General features: G+C 51.8%; 5 protein-coding genes across 5 annotated transcripts; 2 read left to right on the top strand and 3 right to left on the bottom strand.

Moving 5' to 3' along the window:
* Positions 1–3: 3 nt before the first annotated feature.
* Positions 4–1,656, bottom strand: NEUTE1DRAFT_92148 (uncharacterized protein; the record flags this gene model as incomplete). Its single annotated transcript, XM_009858448.1, has 3 exons — positions 4–631; positions 809–1,355; positions 1,531–1,656. Coding segments are annotated over 3 exons (1,020 nt in total).
* Positions 1,657–2,372: 716 nt separating this feature from the next.
* On the bottom strand, positions 2,373–4,479 carry NEUTE1DRAFT_119086 (uncharacterized protein; the record flags this gene model as incomplete). The annotated part of the gene is made up of 3 exons (XM_009858447.1): positions 2,373–3,036; positions 3,094–3,945; positions 4,002–4,479. 3 exons carry the CDS (start codon positions 4,373–4,375, stop codon positions 2,757–2,759), a joined length of 1,506 nt encoding a protein of 501 aa, XP_009856749.1.
* Positions 4,480–5,735: 1,256 nt separating this feature from the next.
* On the top strand, positions 5,736–9,202 carry NEUTE1DRAFT_119084 (hexokinase; the record flags this gene model as incomplete). The annotated part of the gene is made up of 6 exons (XM_009858446.1): positions 5,736–5,973; positions 7,314–7,436; positions 7,513–7,538; positions 7,608–8,018; positions 8,076–8,530; positions 8,586–9,202. 6 exons carry the CDS (start codon positions 5,928–5,930, stop codon positions 9,028–9,030), a joined length of 1,506 nt encoding a protein of 501 aa, XP_009856748.1.
* A 105-nt stretch (positions 9,203–9,307) lies between these two features.
* Positions 9,308–10,800, bottom strand: NEUTE1DRAFT_51786 (uncharacterized protein; the record flags this gene model as incomplete). Its single annotated transcript, XM_009857128.1, has 3 exons — positions 9,308–9,422; positions 9,531–10,198; positions 10,300–10,800. The coding sequence occupies 3 exons, from the start codon at positions 10,798–10,800 to the stop codon at positions 9,308–9,310; spliced, it is 1,284 nt and encodes a 427-aa protein (XP_009855430.1).
* A 1,273-nt stretch (positions 10,801–12,073) lies between these two features.
* NEUTE1DRAFT_150514 (uncharacterized protein) lies at positions 12,074–17,062 on the top strand (the record flags this gene model as incomplete). The annotated part of the gene is made up of 4 exons (XM_009858445.1): positions 12,074–12,219; positions 12,286–12,398; positions 12,473–12,763; positions 12,823–17,062. The coding sequence occupies 4 exons, from the start codon at positions 12,074–12,076 to the stop codon at positions 15,507–15,509; spliced, it is 3,237 nt and encodes a 1,078-aa protein (XP_009856747.1).
* Positions 17,063–17,527: the final 465 nt, after the last annotated feature.

Raw genomic sequence — 17,527 nt, 5'->3', positions numbered from 1 at the left:
TACTGCTAGGAATCTTCTTGATTTTGGTCAAGACTTAAAACATGCTGCTTCTTACAAAGTCAAAAAAGGTATCAGTTCCTCGAACACTAGATAAACAAAAACGACATCGGTACCATAGCAAAACTGAAATAGATAAGTCAAAGCACGCAAACACGCCAAATTAAACAGCAGTCGTCTGCACCTCTTGGTTTGCCCCTACTACACTCTCATTACCAGTCGTATTCGTCTCAGTCCCCGTCAAACTCGCACCATCCACTTCCTTCTCATTCAATTGCTGATCAGTGACAGAAGCAGCGTTCCTCGGCTGCGAAGCCTGGGGCTGCTGGGCGTGCTGCTGGACTGTCGTCGGAGAAGTGGGCGAGTTGCTAGTAACATACTTGGCGTCCTCGTCCAAAGCCGCCGCCGTCGTCGTAGGTCGCCAGTCGCGCAGATCGTCTTCGGCATTATTGAGGGTTTGTCTGGCTTGGTGACCTTGCGTATACGGGATCTGCGAGTCACCGGGAACGATGGGGGTGTCGTCGAGCAGGTTGAGCAGACGCAGGCCGTGCCGGGCGAGGATGATTTGCTTCTCGGCGCGCTCGATGGTGGCGAGGAATTCGGCTGAGTAGGCTTCTTTGAGTTTTTGACGGGTCTATTGTTATTTGTCAGCCATTTGAGTATGGGGTTGTATAAGATGGGGAAGGAGCCTCTTTGGGAACTGATTTTCTCTTTGGAAAAAAAAAAAAAAAAAAAAAAAAAAAAGAAGAAGAAGAAGAAGAAAAGGGGAGAGAGAAGTAGATGATCCGGTAGGGATAATGGATGGACATACAATATTCGTCAACTGCGCTTCCGCAACCAAGTTCTCCGCCTCGGCTCTGACCAGCTCCTGCTCCAGCACCACTAGCCTTGTGCTCTCAGGCTCTTTGGACTTCAGCTTCGCAATCTCGTCCGTGATCTTGTTCTTGCCGTCCCGGCTCGGCTGCACGCTCTTCTCCGTGTTACGGATCGTTTTCAGCGTACCGCGGCTCTCGTCCAGTGCGTGCGCGTAGTTGTCCTCCTGCTCGCCCAGTTCCGACAGGATCACGCCTACTTTGTCGCTGATGTCGCTGATCCCTTCGTCGGAAGTCTGCTCGCCCCACTCTGAGAGTTGTTGGGCGATCGAGAGGCGCTCCTTGGCAGCCGTCTCGTGTGCTGAGATCAGGTTGTTCTCGGACTTGATTAGACGGTAGAGCTTCTTGGAGAGTTCCGGTTGGATGGTTCCCCGGAGAGAGGAGAGGCTGAAGCCCCGGCGGGAACCGTGGTGGTGAGAGGAGAAGTTGGTGGAGGAGCCGCCGCCGCTGCTCCGGTTGTTGGAGCGGATGGAGAGTGCTCGGTTCCTGAGAGCAGAAGTGTTAGTAGTTGTTCGAGCAGAGCGATATGTTGAAGAACAGAGATACCACAGGCTTGGAGAGCGACTGCTATCGATGCTCTTGCGGGACATGGTGATATGTTTCTTGGAGGTCACAAAGGTTTACATCGATAGGTTGATGGATTACATGTGGGCTAACTCACATGGTGTCTGATGTTTTACTGATGACAAGTAATACGAGTGTTCGGCTCTTGGTTTGGTTAGGACTTCGATCGTTCTTTCTGTTGTGAGTTCTTCTCCGGAAGGCGCTGCCTTAGAGTACGTTGATGGTCGGATCAAAGAAAGTAGGTAGCAGTGAGGTTAGAGAAATGAAAGAATCAATTATCGTAGAATGAATTTGTTTCGGAAGCAGTATCCTGGTTTACGGTTCCTGCGTAAGAGGCACGAAGCGTATGAAGCTGATCGACGGGGAATGCGTGCCACTCTCTCGGTAATCTCGGGCTCGACGTCACTAGGCGTAAAAAGGCTGAAATAAGGTGATATAAATCAAGGTATCTGATACTCCGTAGATCCTAGTTGATCGTAAAGTTGGTCGGCTATGAATCGGACATCGACTAGGAAAAGGAGCTGGAGTGATACGGTACTCCGTTCTTGAGCCTATGCAGTCTGTCACCTGCCTTCGTTCAGCTGAAGCATAACTTCGCCGTCCACACTCTGAGTAGACCTGTTTCCTGGTCTTATGCCAGCCGAATAAAGACGTGGTGTTGTTACTGTCGTCATGACTTCGGTGCTTTTAAGTCTGTATAAAGAATTTGTGTGACGTCATAGCACAAGACTCCGATTCCCATCCGCTTTGGGGATCAAACCCCACCTTCACCACTGCTCTCCCCCTCAGCTTGTTGAGTTCTCCAAGATGTTATTCGAGCAGTGGCAAGAATAAACCGACCACGCGCAGTTCTGATGCTGGTCGTCTGGTTTCAGATAAGACCCTTTACTGCTTTGAAGGTGTGAAAATTGAGGTATGCCCAATATTGTAAGTAAAATACTTTGTATAGGACCGTACTTACATCTTTTTTTCAAGGACTCTGCTTCGTTGCTCAAATCAAAACACATGTCGATCTTCGGGGCCTGAGTTTCTACACTAGGCGCTGTCTCGTGCAAACGGCTGCTTTCCTTACCGAGCATCCGGCTTCTCTATTAACCTCAAAAGGCGGAAGCCTTTCTCAACCGCTGAATGGATGAATTCAACAAGTTGCACAATCAATACCACCACTGGTATCACAGCCAGAAAATTCCTCTTCTCCCATGGAATATCTTTTCTCTTGCTCCTTCAAGATATCTGGCCGCTGGAAGTATGACGATGATACACTTATATAGGAAATTTTCACTCAACCCATATGCCTAACAAACCACTCCGCCTGCTCCTAAATTATTTCCTGGTTGTAAACTTGAGATTGATAAGACTGAGAAGCCAAAGGCTGACGAAGACAGCCATCGAGCTGCTAAACACAACCAGAGGCTTGCGCAGAACAGCGGACATGGGATAGTCATAGGTAACGGTGAGATCACGATCTCTGAAGTCATCGACCAAGTTGCGCCCCTTAATGACGAGAGCTGTGCGGCCCATGGTGTCCAAATAGGTCTTGTGAATCTGCACACCCGCTTCGGAGATCGAGGACTTGGGGATTGCGGTGGTCCATTTTACGTTCCTGTGTGAAGCAGTGTCAATAACACGTTAGGGCAGTTCTGGGGTAGTAATAACGTACTCGGCTCCCTCAGGCAGGATCAGACGGACCACAACCTGCTCATACTCGACACCCTCGGGCTGCTTGGGGCCCTCAAGGAAAGGAACATTAAGAACGAAGCCTCCGGTCGCCGTATTGCGCAGGAAATTCTTCGCATCCGAGTTCCAGCCAATGGTGAACGGGTACTTCCAGCCTCCAAACAAGGGGTATCTAGGCTTGATTTCAAGCAGGGCCTCCCTCTTGTTGCTACGGAAGCGGGACGTGGAAACGTTGCCAATAACATCGGTGTAGTAGGGGTCGGCACTGCCAACGCGCAAAGGGAATTTCATCTCCTTGAGCGCATGAGTGACAGGGTTGTAGTATTGTGACTGCTGCCACTTGACCCGGTTGAAGAGGGACGAGAGGTTGGCACCCCGGTGCTCGAGATCGTAGCGCTCCTCAAACGCCACATTTCCGCCCCAGTGACTGACCTCAATGTCGCGCTCGAGGCGAGAAATGTGAATCAGGGGCTTGTTGAACTCAAACCGAACCTGAACAGGCTCAAGCGCACCGGCTGGCTTCTCATCAAAGGGACCATAAACGAGCTTGGATCCTTGTTTCTGGGGGAACTCCTTGACGTCTCCACTGCCGGGAAGCTTGGTGTAGTCGGGGATGTTGGTCGATGCGAATTTGACTTCGGTCTTCTGCTTGGATGTAGTGTATACCGAGGGGCAGTAGGCCGAGAAGGAGTACGAGAGAAACTGTTGCTCCTCCTGCTTGATCGAGGCGGGAAGAGGCTTGTAGGCGTCCAGAAGGTAGTAGGTGATGCCCAATGTCTGCTGCGCGCCGGGCGCGAGAGGTGTGGGCAATCCGATTCGAACGTACTGGTTGGGACTATTCAAGAGAGGTTAGATGGGAACTTGGGTGACAGACGGACAAAAATCACTGACCCAAACGACTCGAATTCTACCGGCTCAACAACGAATGGACCGGATTCGGCATTCTTGCGATCTCTAACCTCCAAACCACCCAGACGCGACAACTGCTCGTTTGTAAAAGGCAAAATGTAATCGGACTGCGCCTCCTTGTCGATGTTTTCTATTACGACATTGATGGATTCCTTGACGTAGTTCTTCTCCAATGACACGATGTGGACGAGATTGACATTCTTGAAGACTTGGGGCGGCGTAAATGTTGCTGGGGCGGAGGCGCTCGAGGTGCCGCTATCGCTGTGCTTGTGGTGGTGATGGTGTCCATGCGCCGAACCTCTTGAAGCTAGGGAAAGCAACGAAAGGACGGCAGAGAAGACGGCCGATGTCTTCATCTTGAAGGAAAGGGGCGGGACGCGTTCATGAACCGTCCAATAGTCCAATTGAAGATGTGATGGACTAAACTTGGGAAAGGGACCTAGCTGGCGCTGCAGTCAATTACACGAGAAACTGGCCCTCACAGAGTGTACCGACAAGCATCACCGTGGCCTCTCGATAATTCGGCCGTGTCCCGCCAGCTGTCCAGCACTTCTCCAAAGTGCTTACGTTGCTGTTATGGTGGACCCCTGTTCGTCCGTAAGAGATGTCCACACCTTGGCAAGTAGAGCTCGGGCCATCAGCCTTGTTGCCGGGCTCGAGCCGGGCCTCGGCCGGCGGCCGGGGTTTCTGGACTTCGGAGGTTGATGGCGCCGTGATTCCGACTTTTATGTACTTGTGAGTTGAGGGTTCATGAGACGGGAGATGTAAGATGTTCTACATCGAGATCGGGCCGGTTCATGGGGTTCACCCCAGGGCAGTACTCGTTAGATCTACTGTACCGATAAAATTGATCGCCTGACCAGCGGGCAGTGGCACCTGATGAGTACCTTATGTATCAGCTTTTGGCGGGCGTTTCCGTCTGCATAGAACCGATCGACCCTGAAAATAGGGGCCCGGATGTCTCGCCGGGTATGACCACACCTCTTTAGAGCTGTTTACAACATTTTATATTCATGGCCGAACTTCGAGTTGTTATGATTTGCTTTTTATGAAACGTTCCCAGAGCGCCTTCATGTGCTCAATGTTGGGTGATTACCTCTAACTACACATGTTTGGCTGGTCAGCTCATTTCAGTGATGGTCTTTGTGTTGCCTTTGAGTTTCTGCCCAAGCTGCCTGCGGGGGGACGGGAGCTTCCCCTTGTCACCCTTCACCACTGCACAGGGGCAACTTGGGAGCTTGCAACGGCCTAATCTCTCCAACTTCAAGTCAGAAATTCTCGGAGAAATCTCAACCTCTCTGCTCAGTTGATTCATCACTATGAGCAGTACTTTAAGTACCTCGCCCAACAACCAATTTGAGCTTTGGATCAGTGATCTACCCAACTTCAGAGAAAGGGGAGGGGAAAACAGAAACCCACGAACCTAACTGCCCCCACAGCACAACCACCACTGCACCTCTGGCTGTGGATCGTGAAGCTACCCCTACGTAGGTACCGTCCAGGATCCTAAGTCGACGAAGTCATGATTTGGGAGGGTTTTCACGCTGGTTTCCACTTCAACATACCCTGAAATGCAATCTAGCTTCAGCTTGACAGCTTCCACTTTGCTTGGCGATACCCTACGTCCTAGGTATCTGTGAGCCCGATGATAATTACCTATGACTCCCGGCTCTCATTTCTCCATTTCGACCTATCTGGCCGACTGCTCCTCCACAGTTTGCACATAATCAGATGATACGTTTGCACCCAGCTGTTGTTGTACATATAAGGCACAGACCGTTGACGTGTTCCTGAGCACCAACATTAGTTGTTTTCTTCTTCCGACTTGTGAGCTTCAGTGGACGTCAGCAACCTCAGTATATAACCCAGAGCTGTCAAGATTAAGTCTACTCTGTCTTCTGGCCCATAATGGTTGGACTTGGACCCAAGCCTCCCTTTCCCAGAAAGGGCACCGGTACGTACATTAAACTGTTCCTTTTCAGCCTGATCCTGAAAAACGCCTTCCGGTCTGTTGTTCAAGCCGTCCGATCTGATTAGGCGCCTACTCCATCTCCCGCGCCTGTTCGTTTCACCTAGATCGTCGGATGCCGAGGGAGTGAGACGATGAGCTTCGTACGGCAGGATTTGCACAAGTCGTCGCGTCTGTCCCAGCCATTTCACGTCACTCCGACTCTCATTGGAATTGAGATTGAGAGCGGCATGGGCAGATCATGAGAAACTTCACCACGAACGAGAGCCCAAGTGGCGTCGGTGCCCTCTGCTGAAGCAGCGGTGCTACTTTGTGACGACAAGCTTTTCGAATATCCCGCTGAGAAACCTTCGTGACCCTCTCCCGGGTTTTCCCCATCTCTTCCCATCTCGTCCTTATCTCCGTCCATGATTTCGTGTCATTCCCATTCCCGTGGAGATATTATCCCGCATGGTGCCTTCCCCAACCCCAGCCTACCTTACCTAGATATACACATTGCGCTTGCCAGTATTTGCTTGGCCTTGACCGGCATAGCGAAAGCGGAAAATGATGGGCAGCCCTTCAGACATGGAGGGGTAGCTTCCTTCGTTTCTGATGACAGCTCTACCTGATGGGTCAGCTTACCCCTTCTTTCCTTCATAACTTGGTCTGCGTAACGAGCGTGCCTCGAGCCTGTCAGCTTGCGTGGCTGCATCAAAGGTCAGACAGATGCGGCCAACTGGACCACAGAGTTTGAGCCAACGTTTCGTTATTTCAACTGGGAAAGAGCGGATGAGACTGAAGTGGAAGCAGCGGAAGTTACGTCGAGGAAGCAATTCCTTGACATTGGATCTTGTCCTTGGATGAAACCCTAAATCCGTCTTCCTGGATAATCAGCTCCCAAAGCTTCCGACCTATTTAGCTCTTGTCCTACATCACCAGTACCCAACACCCAGAGTGACATCGCCGACGTCACCTATTGAGACCCTAAGCCACTTCAAGTGCTATACCCATCATTCGCTGCTTTTCCCTCTACTACAGGGGCAAACAACATCTGACGCCCCAATTTTCCCCGAGTTTGTTGGTTCCCGAACGGCAAGTTTCGGTGCCTTGCGGATTTCCAGTCAATAGAACTTGCTGCCTGTGGCTTCTGATGCAGCTATGGCGCCTCCGCCTGCCGGAACGTCGTCGCCAAGAAGCCTAGTCCACCATGAGCACCCCCCTCCTCTCAGCAAACTTCGCTCCTATCACCACCACGCCCACTGCCACAGTCGGACCACTTCCAGCACAGAGGGCAAGAAGTTTACCACGATAGTTCCCAATCTTACAACTAACTATGGCGTCAGGGACTCTCGATAACCTTCCTAAGGATCTCCGCAATGAGATCGAGCACCTCGAGCGCCTCTTTACCGTCGATGGCGCCAAGCTCAAGGAAGTTACCAACCACTTCGTCCATGAGCTCGAGAAAGGTGATTACTCCACGAACTGCAAAGATACTACATGTCCATAGCTGGAAGAGATGCTGACTGCTTCTTTTGTGCACAGGCCTTAGCGTCCAGGGAGGGAGCATTGTGCGTTTTAGCATCCACCGAGCGACACAGATACAAAAACGAACCTCGCTGACGACAGAATTACTGTAGCCCATGAACCCAACCTGGGTTATGTCCTTCCCCGACGGTAACGAAACCGGCACTTATCTGGCTTTGGACATGGGTGGTACAAACCTACGTGTCTGCCAAGTCACTTTGACCGAAACAAAGTCCGAATTCGACATCATCCAGTCCAAGTACCGCATGCCCGAGGAGCTCAAGACGGGCGACGCCGAGGAGCTGTGGGAGTACATTGCCGACTGCCTCATGCAATTCATTGAAACGCACCACGGAGACCCAACCAAGCTCGATGCGCTTCCACTCGGTTTTACTTTCTCCTATCCGGCGACACAGAACTATATCGACGAGGGCATTCTGCAACGCTGGACCAAGGGCTTCGATATCGCTGGCGTAGAGGGCCATAATGTTGTCCCCATGTTTGAGGCTGCCCTCCAGCGCCGGGTAGGTTGTGTTCTTTAGCTCTCTCTGATCAGCTGCTAATGTTATTTTTGTCTCTAGGGAGTGCCTATCAAGCTGACGGCGTTGATCAACGACACTACAGGCACCCTGATTGCCTCGGCATACACTGATCCTAAGATGAGAATTGGATGCATTTTTGGCACAGGTTGCAATGCTGCGTACATGGAGAACTGTGGCTCGATTCCCAAGCTCGCTCATATGAATCTCCCACCGGATATGCCAATGGCCATCAACTGCGAATGGGGAGCTTTTGACAACGAGCATAAGGTCTTGCCTCGTACTCCTTACGACGTCATTATTGACAAGGATTCGCCGCGTCCTGGTCAGCAGTCCTTCGAGAAGATGGTCGCAGGATTGTATCTGGGTGAAATCTTCCGCCTTGTCTTGGTTGACCTCCACGACAACCAGGAGATCAAGATCTTCCCTGGCCAGGATATCGCCAAGCTTCGGAAAGCTTATAGTCTTGACTCGTCCTTCCTCTCCCTCATTGAAGAGTGAGTATAACCTCTCTGCAAGACTTAGAGACTGGCAACTAACAAACACTTGCAGGGATCCGTTCGAGAACCTTTCCGAAACCTTTGAGCTGTTCCAGACTAAGCTGGGACTTACACCCACCGGCCCCGAATTGGAGCTGATTCGTCGCACCGCCGAGCTAATCGGTACCCGCGCCGCTCGCCTCTCCGCCTGCGGCGTTGCTGCCATCAGCAAGAAGAAAGGATATAAGCAGTGCCACGTTGGTGCTGATGGATCCGTTTTCAACAAGTATCCCAACTTCAAGGCTCGTGGCGCGCAAGCACTCCGTGAGATCCTGGACTGGCCTGAGAAGGCGGACCCCAAGGAAGATGATCCGATCGAGATTCTCGCCGCCGAGGACGGAAGCGGTGTTGGTGCTGCTTTGATCGCTGCCCTGACGATGCAACGGATCAAGCAAGGAAATATGCACGGTATCCTGCACCCAGAGAACTTCAGAACTACCGAGCCTCTGCCTGCGTGAACTGGAGATGATGAGGGAAAAACTGAATCATTTGCTTCTTCCTCTTGGAAAGCTCTTCGGATAGCCAGGCTCGGATGTCGTTTACCAGTGCTCGGCTCTCTTTGATCGTTCGGACGTCTACGTTCGCCACAGAGATAGAGAATCCTATACTATTAATACAGTTGATTGTCCAACTTTGATCCCAACTTGCAATGTGATGAATATGGCCTGTGTATGGCGGTTTGTATTTACTGAGTATGCTAGTGGTGTTCGCATCATGTAGTTTCCCAGGATGGGGTCAAACCAGGTAAGATGTCAATCTATAGCAACCCCCTGGTATCAAGTTTCCATGTTTCGGTACGCTTCCAAGATGAGTTCCTTGACTGGCTTCTAGGAACATCAATTCCGCTAGCCTGTAAGCCACGCTTCCTCAAAGCAGGTGTTCCTCTACATATTGACCCATCAGTTCCAAACCCCTTTTCAACACCTCTGTCTCGCAAGCATAGCCTATCCTAACATACCCTTTGAAGTCCGTCCCAAGGCCAAAGCAAGGACTCCCAGGCATAAACAGAACATGCGTCTTGTCCAAGACATCCAACACAAAACTAGCATCATCAACCAGTACTCCACCCTTGCTCAGATTCCGAAATTGCACCAAAGCCGTCGTCCCCGCCGTCGGCCTAACCCATGAGCAAACCTTGCTATACTTTCCCTCCACGAACTCGGTAAGCAACGCGAGATTCGTCCTAGCCAGATCCAAATTTCTCTCCAGAAGCGCCGGCAGCACCGAAGGACTGAGCGCGTAGCTGGCTACCTGGTCATCTAGCTGCGAGACGCTGATGGCGGTGTAATCGCGGGCAGAAGCGATGGCGCGGAGGAGGGAGGGAGAGCGGGAGACGATCCAGCCGAGGCGGAGACCGGCGAGGGCGAGTGCCTTGGAGGTGGAGCCTGTAGAGAGGGTTACGCAGGTCTTTTCTGTTCCGGAAGGAGATAACGACAGGATGGATGGAGGCGCTATTGAGGTGGTGGAGGAGGATGGTGATGCGGGAAGAGAGTGAAAGAGGGGAGAGTAAACTTCGTCCGAGAGGATAGTGATGTTACGGGAAGAACAGAAGTCGAGGATGGATTGAAGGGTTGGAGTTGGGATGGTAGCACCTGTCGGGTTGTTGGGGTTGTTTAGGACGAGGAGCTTTTGTTTTGTCAGTTTCTGTTCTCGGCAAAGTTTTCGTTAAGGAGGCAGAAGGGGAAGGACAAGGGCAAGGAATCCAAGTATAAATAGACTTAACAAACCTTGGTATTAGCCTTCACCAATCCTTCGAGCTCATCAACATCAGGAACATAACCATTCTCAGCCTTCAACTTCCACAGCGAAACCTCAGCCCCCAAGCTCTCTGGAACAGAATACAGTTGTTGGTAAGTAGGATACACAGAGATGACATGATCACCCGGTCCAACCAGCGTATAAAAGGCTAGAAAATTGGCGGCGATGGCGCCCTGGGTGATGATCACATTTTCCGCGTTCAGCGGTTCCAAGCCCGGAGAGTGATGGTTGAGGTCCCGGTTGAGCAGCGAGGCCACCCGCTGTCGAAGGATCTCGGAGCCGAGGATGTCGCCGTATGTCAGCTTCTTGGAGAGTTGTAGGGGTGAACAAGCGGACTCAGCGGTATCAAGGGAGATGAGGTCGTCGATAGAGATGGAGGCGCAACAAGTCTCAGCTATATTGATGACTCCGGGGGTGGTCTCGTAGCGGTCCATCCACTGTTCGACTTCGAAGGGGGTGATTTTGACCATTTTGGCGGAGCGACTGTCACTGGGCAAGTGATCTGTGTGGAAAGTATACTGTGGCTAGTTGGCGTGCTTATTCAATTACACTTGGAGACACGAATCCGTGTATACAGATGTCGGTTTATATAAGACCAAGTTATGGAGTCCATCTCGAGCCTTTGACATGAAGGGCGCGCCCTTTTTCGATAGCTCAATGTGTTTGACATCAAGCTCCACCGACCAGGTAGCATCAAGCTCATAGTTTCGCTTCCATGATAACCTAGGGAAGCAGTCAATCTATAGTCAAGACAGCGTTGCTCAACATGGAAGCACCCACAAGAGCGTGAACTTGTCCTTGGTGTTTCGACTCCAACATTCCCAACGCTTTGGCACTCAGGTACCGTCGTCCGCATCTTCAACAATTGGGAGTCCCCGCATGATCCGCGATAAACTTGGCCGAGCGCCATGTGCAAGTCGTGGAAGATGTAACCAATGGCAGTGAGCGGGGGACAGTATCTCCACAAATTGAGCTGGGGAAGATGTGAACCCGCACTTCCACCATGTCTCAGCTTGTACCGAGAAGAACCAATGAATTCCATGGAAAATCGTTACGTTGTCTCGCTGGTGGACCAAGGAAAGTCACAGCTCCACTCTATGGACTGCCTTCGTCATTGCTGCACTCAGTGTGTACTAACCCACGCACACGGGCCGCGCCAACTTGGCTTACCTGCTGCATCCATCAAGTCACGGCGATGTTCCAGGTCACGCAGAGTACACTCTCTTTCCGGCCACCGCTGTGGAATTTGGCTTCCGTCTTCTGTTGTTTGCTCCCGTCCAGTTTCATATTCCTCATCACGACCTTTCTATGACTTTGGTTTCCGGACTTTAAAACAGCTACTTATAAGTCAACAAGAGCCGCAGTGGTCGGCATCGCGTTATTGACTTGTAGTCGCACAGCCAGTCGACACGCGAATTATCGGGTGCTCGAGCCGTAGGGATTAGATCGAGTCATCTGAGTTTGTTCGGAGGCTCAGGTTGGCCCACGTTGGGGACTTGGGATAGCCACGCGCATTAGCCTGGCGCGCCACCACCGATAGGTACTTACACAAGCTCACTTGGTCACCACCTATCATCTACCACCTCGAAGCACGCACGCCCACCGCGCCTGGTTGGAGTGTTTCTTCAACGACCCGACACCGACTTCTTCCCGAGTTCAGTCAAGCAACGACAACAACTTTACCTTTTTACGAGAGGCCATCAACAGTGCCTTCACTCGAGGCCTGGGCTATATCCTACGATCATGGCGTTCGGGATACCCCGCGCGCTTGCGGTCGCTGCGCTATCACTATCATGCGTTGCGTTAGCCTACCAGAACTACACATCCATCGATATGTTGCGAGCGCAAATGGAACTGATGGCCGATCGACCCAAAGACTGCCCTCCATGGTACGCTCCTTTTTCTTGCTCGTTTAGGTATCTGCCTAGGTGATGCTGATGATACTCTCCGATTAGCTTCAACTGCAACCTTCCCATGTACTCGTGTGGTCAATTTGCATCATGTAGCGAGTACAGTGGCAAGTGTATCTGTCCCGATGGCTTTGGCGGCGACAACTGCTTAGAACCACGTACGTAAAACCCAATGATCATGGCCGTGTTCTTGTCTGGATGTGATGCTTAATTTTGTTATGGCTTCTCACAGTCTGCGGCTCACTTGCTCGAGGTCCCGATCGACTGGCCCGCAAGGGCAAATCTTGTGAATGTGACGATGGGTGGACAGGCATCAATTGCAATGTCTGCACGAACGATAATGTCTGCAACGCCTTTACCGAAACCGGGGATGGTGGCGTCTGCTATACCGGCGGCGAGGTCGTCAAGCAAAACTACCAGATCTGTGACGTTACAAACAAGGCTATTCGGAACCTTCTCGGAACCAAAGTTCCTCAGGTTACGTTTACCTGTAAGAAAGAAACCGGCGAATGCGACTTCCAGTGTAAGTTGGCTCTCTTACCTCTGGGCCCAAAACATGCCTGTCAACTAACATGTTTTCAGTCTGGGTCGAGGAACGCGAGTCTTTCATGTGCCACTTGAGAGAATGCGATTCGACTGCCAACTTTGACTTCGACAACGGAAAGAACACGACCTCATACAAATGCGAAAAGATTCAATGCGAGTGTATTCCGGACCGAATGCTATGCGGCGAACATGGCTCCGTTGACATTGGCGATTTCCTGTCCGAGCAGATCAAGGGCCCTGCGAGCTTCGAATGCACCCAGACCACCGGCGAAGAGAAGAAGTGCGCCTTCAAGGAGCCTGAGATGAACAATCTCATCAACGATGTATTCGGTGACCAAAGCATCCTTCTCACCTGCAGCGCTGGCGAGTGTCTCTATCACACCGAAGTACCTGGATACACGCCTACCGTTCCCAAGATCAACACGCCACTTATCGCGGGCGTCATTGCCGCCTGTGGGCTTTTCCTGGTTGCCGTTATTCTGGGTACCTGGTACCTTTCACGAAGAAAGTTCAACTATGGCCCGATTCACCTCGATGACTCGGACGATGAGGCCATCAAGCTTATGACCGACCACAAGCCCGCTTCTCTCTATTTTGAGAACGTTGTCTATAATTTGAACGGAAAGGAGATTCTGTCTGGAATCCAAGGCATGGCTCATCCGGGTGAGGTCACTGCTATCATGGGGGCTTCAGGGGCAGGAAAGACCACATTCTTGGATATCCTTGCCCGGAAGAATAAACGCGGCCAGGTGTCAGGAGATTTCTACATTAACGGTGAAAAGGTTAGCGATCCGGAGTACAAGAACGCCGTCGGCTTTGTCGATCAGGAGGACACCATGCTGCCAACCTTGACCGTACACGAAACCATTCTCAACAGCGCCCTTCTTCGCCTACCGAAAGACATGACACGCGCCGCAAAGGAACAAAGAGTGATTGAGGTCGAGAAGCAGTTAGGCATCTACCATATCCGGGACTCCCTTATTGGTTCGGAAGAAGGCAAAGGACGTGGCATTTCTGGTGGAGAAAAGCGCAGAGTTGGCATCGCATGCGAGCTGGTCACCAGTCCTTCGATTCTGTTCCTCGATGAGCCCACCAGTGGTCTTGACGCTTACAATGCTTACAATGTTGTCGAATGCCTCGTTACTCTGGCGAAGACGTACAAGAGAACCGTCATTTTCACCATCCATCAACCAAGATCCAATATTGTCGCGCTGTTCGACCGGCTTATTTTGTTGGCACAAGGCAAGACCGTGTATTCTGGACCGCTGCACCAATGCCAAGAGTATTTCGACCAAATTGGCTACACTTGCCCTCCTGGATTCAACATCGCCGATTACCTGGTTGATTTGACCATGCACGCTGGATCAACTTCTTCTTACGATGATGGTACGCTGTCAGTGGATGGGGTTAGTGTGGGACCAAGCAGTACTAGAGCTGTCAAGTCAATCGCCAGCGTGTCTGGAGTTAGCATCGGTGATGACAGCTTGGTTGAATCATCCTCTTCCCGCCCTAAGAATAAGCGTCGTGACTCGGTCAGACGCAGACAGGAGAGGGAGCTCTATACCAGGCGCAAGCAAGCCGTCGATACTGCTGCCTCCTCGGATGCTGGAGACGAGATTGGGGGTTACAAGTTGCAAAAGCAGCCACCCGTTACTCCTTTGCGGAGCATAAACGATGACCTCCACGATCTCCCTCCTCTTGCTGCTACTGGCACCGATCTTGACGTCCTAATTGAGTCATATGTCCATTCCGACATTGCTGCCAGTACCCATGAAGAAATTCACCAGGCAATCGCAGCTGCGGTAAACAGCAATGGTCAAAATTCCAACGGTTATGTTGCAGATGGTAACATCTACACGGGTACAATGGGCAAAGGCTATGCTCGGGTGGGCTTGTTCCGACAATTCGTTATTCTGTCTCAGCGGACTTGGAAGAACCTGTACCGAAACCCGATGTTGATGTTGACTCATTACGCGATTGCAATTCTCTTGGCTGTCTTTGCCGGCTACTTGTTTTACGGCTTGACCTTGGACATTGCAGGCTTCCAGAACAGGCTTGGCCTCTTCTTCTTCGTCCTCGCCTTGTTCGGTTTCAGCACTCTCACAAGCTTGGGTGTTTTCTCTCAAGAGAGACTGCTGTTTGTACGCGAGAGAGCGAATGGCTACTATTCACCTATCACCTATTTTGCCGCCAAAGTCCTGTTCGACATTGTTCCCCTGAGGATCATTCCACCCATCCTGCTTGGCGCAATCATCTACCCGATGACTGGTCTCGTCGCTGACTACCAGCGGTTTTTCGTCTTTATCCTGGTCTTGGTCCTCTTCAACCTGGCTGCCGCCGCTATCTGCCTGTTCATCGGCATCCTTTGTAAGGACGGGGGTGTAGCCAACCTGATTGGCAGCTTGGTTATGCTCTTCAGTCTTCTCTTTGCGGGTCTATTGCTCAACCACAACGCCATTCCGGCTGCGGCGCTCTGGCTTCAGTGGCTCTCCATCTTCCATTACGGCTTCGAGGCACTGATTGTCAACGAGGTCACTCAGCTCACTCTTGTTGACCACAAGTACGGTCTCGATATCACGGTTCCCGGCGCCACCATCTTGACCACTTTCGGTTTCGACAACTCAGCAATGTGGAGGGATATCATGAACCTAGGCCTCTTTGGCATGACCTTCATCATCCTTGCTTATGGTGCCATGCATATCCTTCTTGTTGAGAAGAGGTAACGAAATGCTGAAAGACCACACTAGACCACAGTTGCCGGTTAATATGAGCTGGAAGATGTAGCAACTGTTATTAGACCAGCGTGAATGACGGGTTGACTCTGATAGATCGATGTCTCACTGTCCCTTTTTTTTCTTTCTTTCTTTGTGCGCGAAGCTTTCTTGATGATGGACATGATGGATGGTTTCTTGGAAATCTTGGTTGACACTGGCGTATGGGGTCATGGGCATCATTGTACTATTTAGGCAACAACTAAAGCGTGTTCTGAGAACGACCGTCTCAGAGAGATAGGGTATCGGAATGAAATACAGTGTTGTAAGTTCAATATGAGTGTTGTGATGGCTGGGTGTCTTTGGCCGATCTGATTTTATTTGTACACAACACCCCCATATTGTACAAGGTTGCTCGATTCACTAATCGTATAAATCATTACGACAACGCAGCAAACCTTTGACTAATTGTACAACTTTGATAGGGCAGAGAAGGACGTAGGAGATATAGTAGAGTCCTTGCATCCCAACTACAACTTGCCGCCAGTCAACTCCTCGGCCACGTTCTTCTGCCTAACTGTCGTCTTTACGGCGGCTGAAGTGTTGGCAGTAACTCTGTCGTTGAAACCGCTGAACTCGTTTCGCAATTCTCTCATGCTAATGGGGTTCTTCTGCGAATCCCAAATGCTGCGGCCGCTTTCCCAGAGACCGGCGTTGTGGATCTTCTCGGTGAAGTGTTTGTTGACGTGCTCCTCCAGCTCCTTCTCGTCCACGATAAAGTTCTTGGAGGCCACGTACAGCTGGACGAGGGCGTCCCGGCGCGCCTCGCTCTTCATCGCCTCCTTCTCTGCATGTCTAATACGCGCCTCCTCGGCCTTGACGAAAGCCTCTGGGTCCAGGGGCACGAATGTGTTCTTGGCCGTGCTCTCGCGAATCGTCGCGCGCGTGAACACCTCGTCCAGACGCTCCGGCGCCTGGGCCGCCCGCTTGTTCGCCAAGTAGCGCGCCTTGCTCTCCTTCGCCTGCTTCTGGTCGCGCTTCACCTTGCGCTGCCAGAGTCCCTGCAGACCGGCCTCGAGTGACTGGCGCCGGGCCTCGGCCATCTTGCGACGCCACGACTCTTGTTTCGACTTGGGCGGCAGACCAGCCAGCTCGGCGGCGGACTTGGGAGCGATACGATCGACATAGCCGGATTGGACCTTCTCCGGGACACCCTTCTTTGGGAAAATGGAGCGGGGAATCGGGAGGTGGCCCTTGACGAAAGGGTGCCTAACCTCGGAAGACTGCGGCGGCTCGGGGACCTTGATGTAGTTGGGCGAATCGGGGGGGATCGAGATCGAGTCTCTAGCCGATCGGGTGGTGCTGAAAGATCGGGCGGCGATGGCGCGTGTTACTACGCTGGTGGCAGCGCATGCTGTGGTCGGGGAAGAAAGAATAAATTGCACGCCGCTAAGCGACGGCCTGGCGAGAGTTGGCGCCATTTTTGAGGTGGAGGGTTGGCCGAAGACGGGGTGAGCGGGATGGGGTCGGAGTTGGGAGACTTCTGGCCGGGCCGTGATATGCGGAGGTTTCGTGCGACGGAGGGAACGGACCAGGCGGGTGCAGCGGCCTCTCGCTCTCCTAGGTTCGGCTCGGGATCGTGGGACACGCCGCGGTACGAGGGGGCTTTCAACTCCGTCGAAATTCTGAAAGCTCGGGGGGGCCAGAACAGCGCTAGAGTGCTCTTGGTGCTAGCTTTGCTGGTCGCGGGCGTTCTGCCGTTGCACACCGCTAAACTTTTTGTGCATGGGGACCTTTGAGCGGCCTCCACACCCCGCCAAAAAAAAAAACTGACAAAACTTTCGCTGGGACCAGTCGCAGAGTTCCCTTGCATTTCCTCCTTCTCATTCCTTCCTCGCTTCCCTCTCTTCTTTTCTTCTTCCCCAGCCATTCATCCTCTCGATTCTCACGCAACACCCTCTGCCGATATCTGATACCCCATAGCCTCGTTTCTAGCCTTTTACCCATTCTTCCCTATTCTCGTATACTTC

The sequence above is a fragment of the Neurospora tetrasperma genome (genome assembly GCF_000213175.1).
Source record: "Neurospora tetrasperma FGSC 2508 unplaced genomic scaffold NEUTE1scaffold_81, whole genome shotgun sequence".
Lineage (NCBI taxonomy): Eukaryota > Fungi > Ascomycota > Sordariomycetes > Sordariales > Sordariaceae > Neurospora > Neurospora tetrasperma.
The sequence above is the reverse complement of the archived record's forward strand: the minus strand, read 5'-3'. Positions and strand labels throughout refer to the sequence as shown.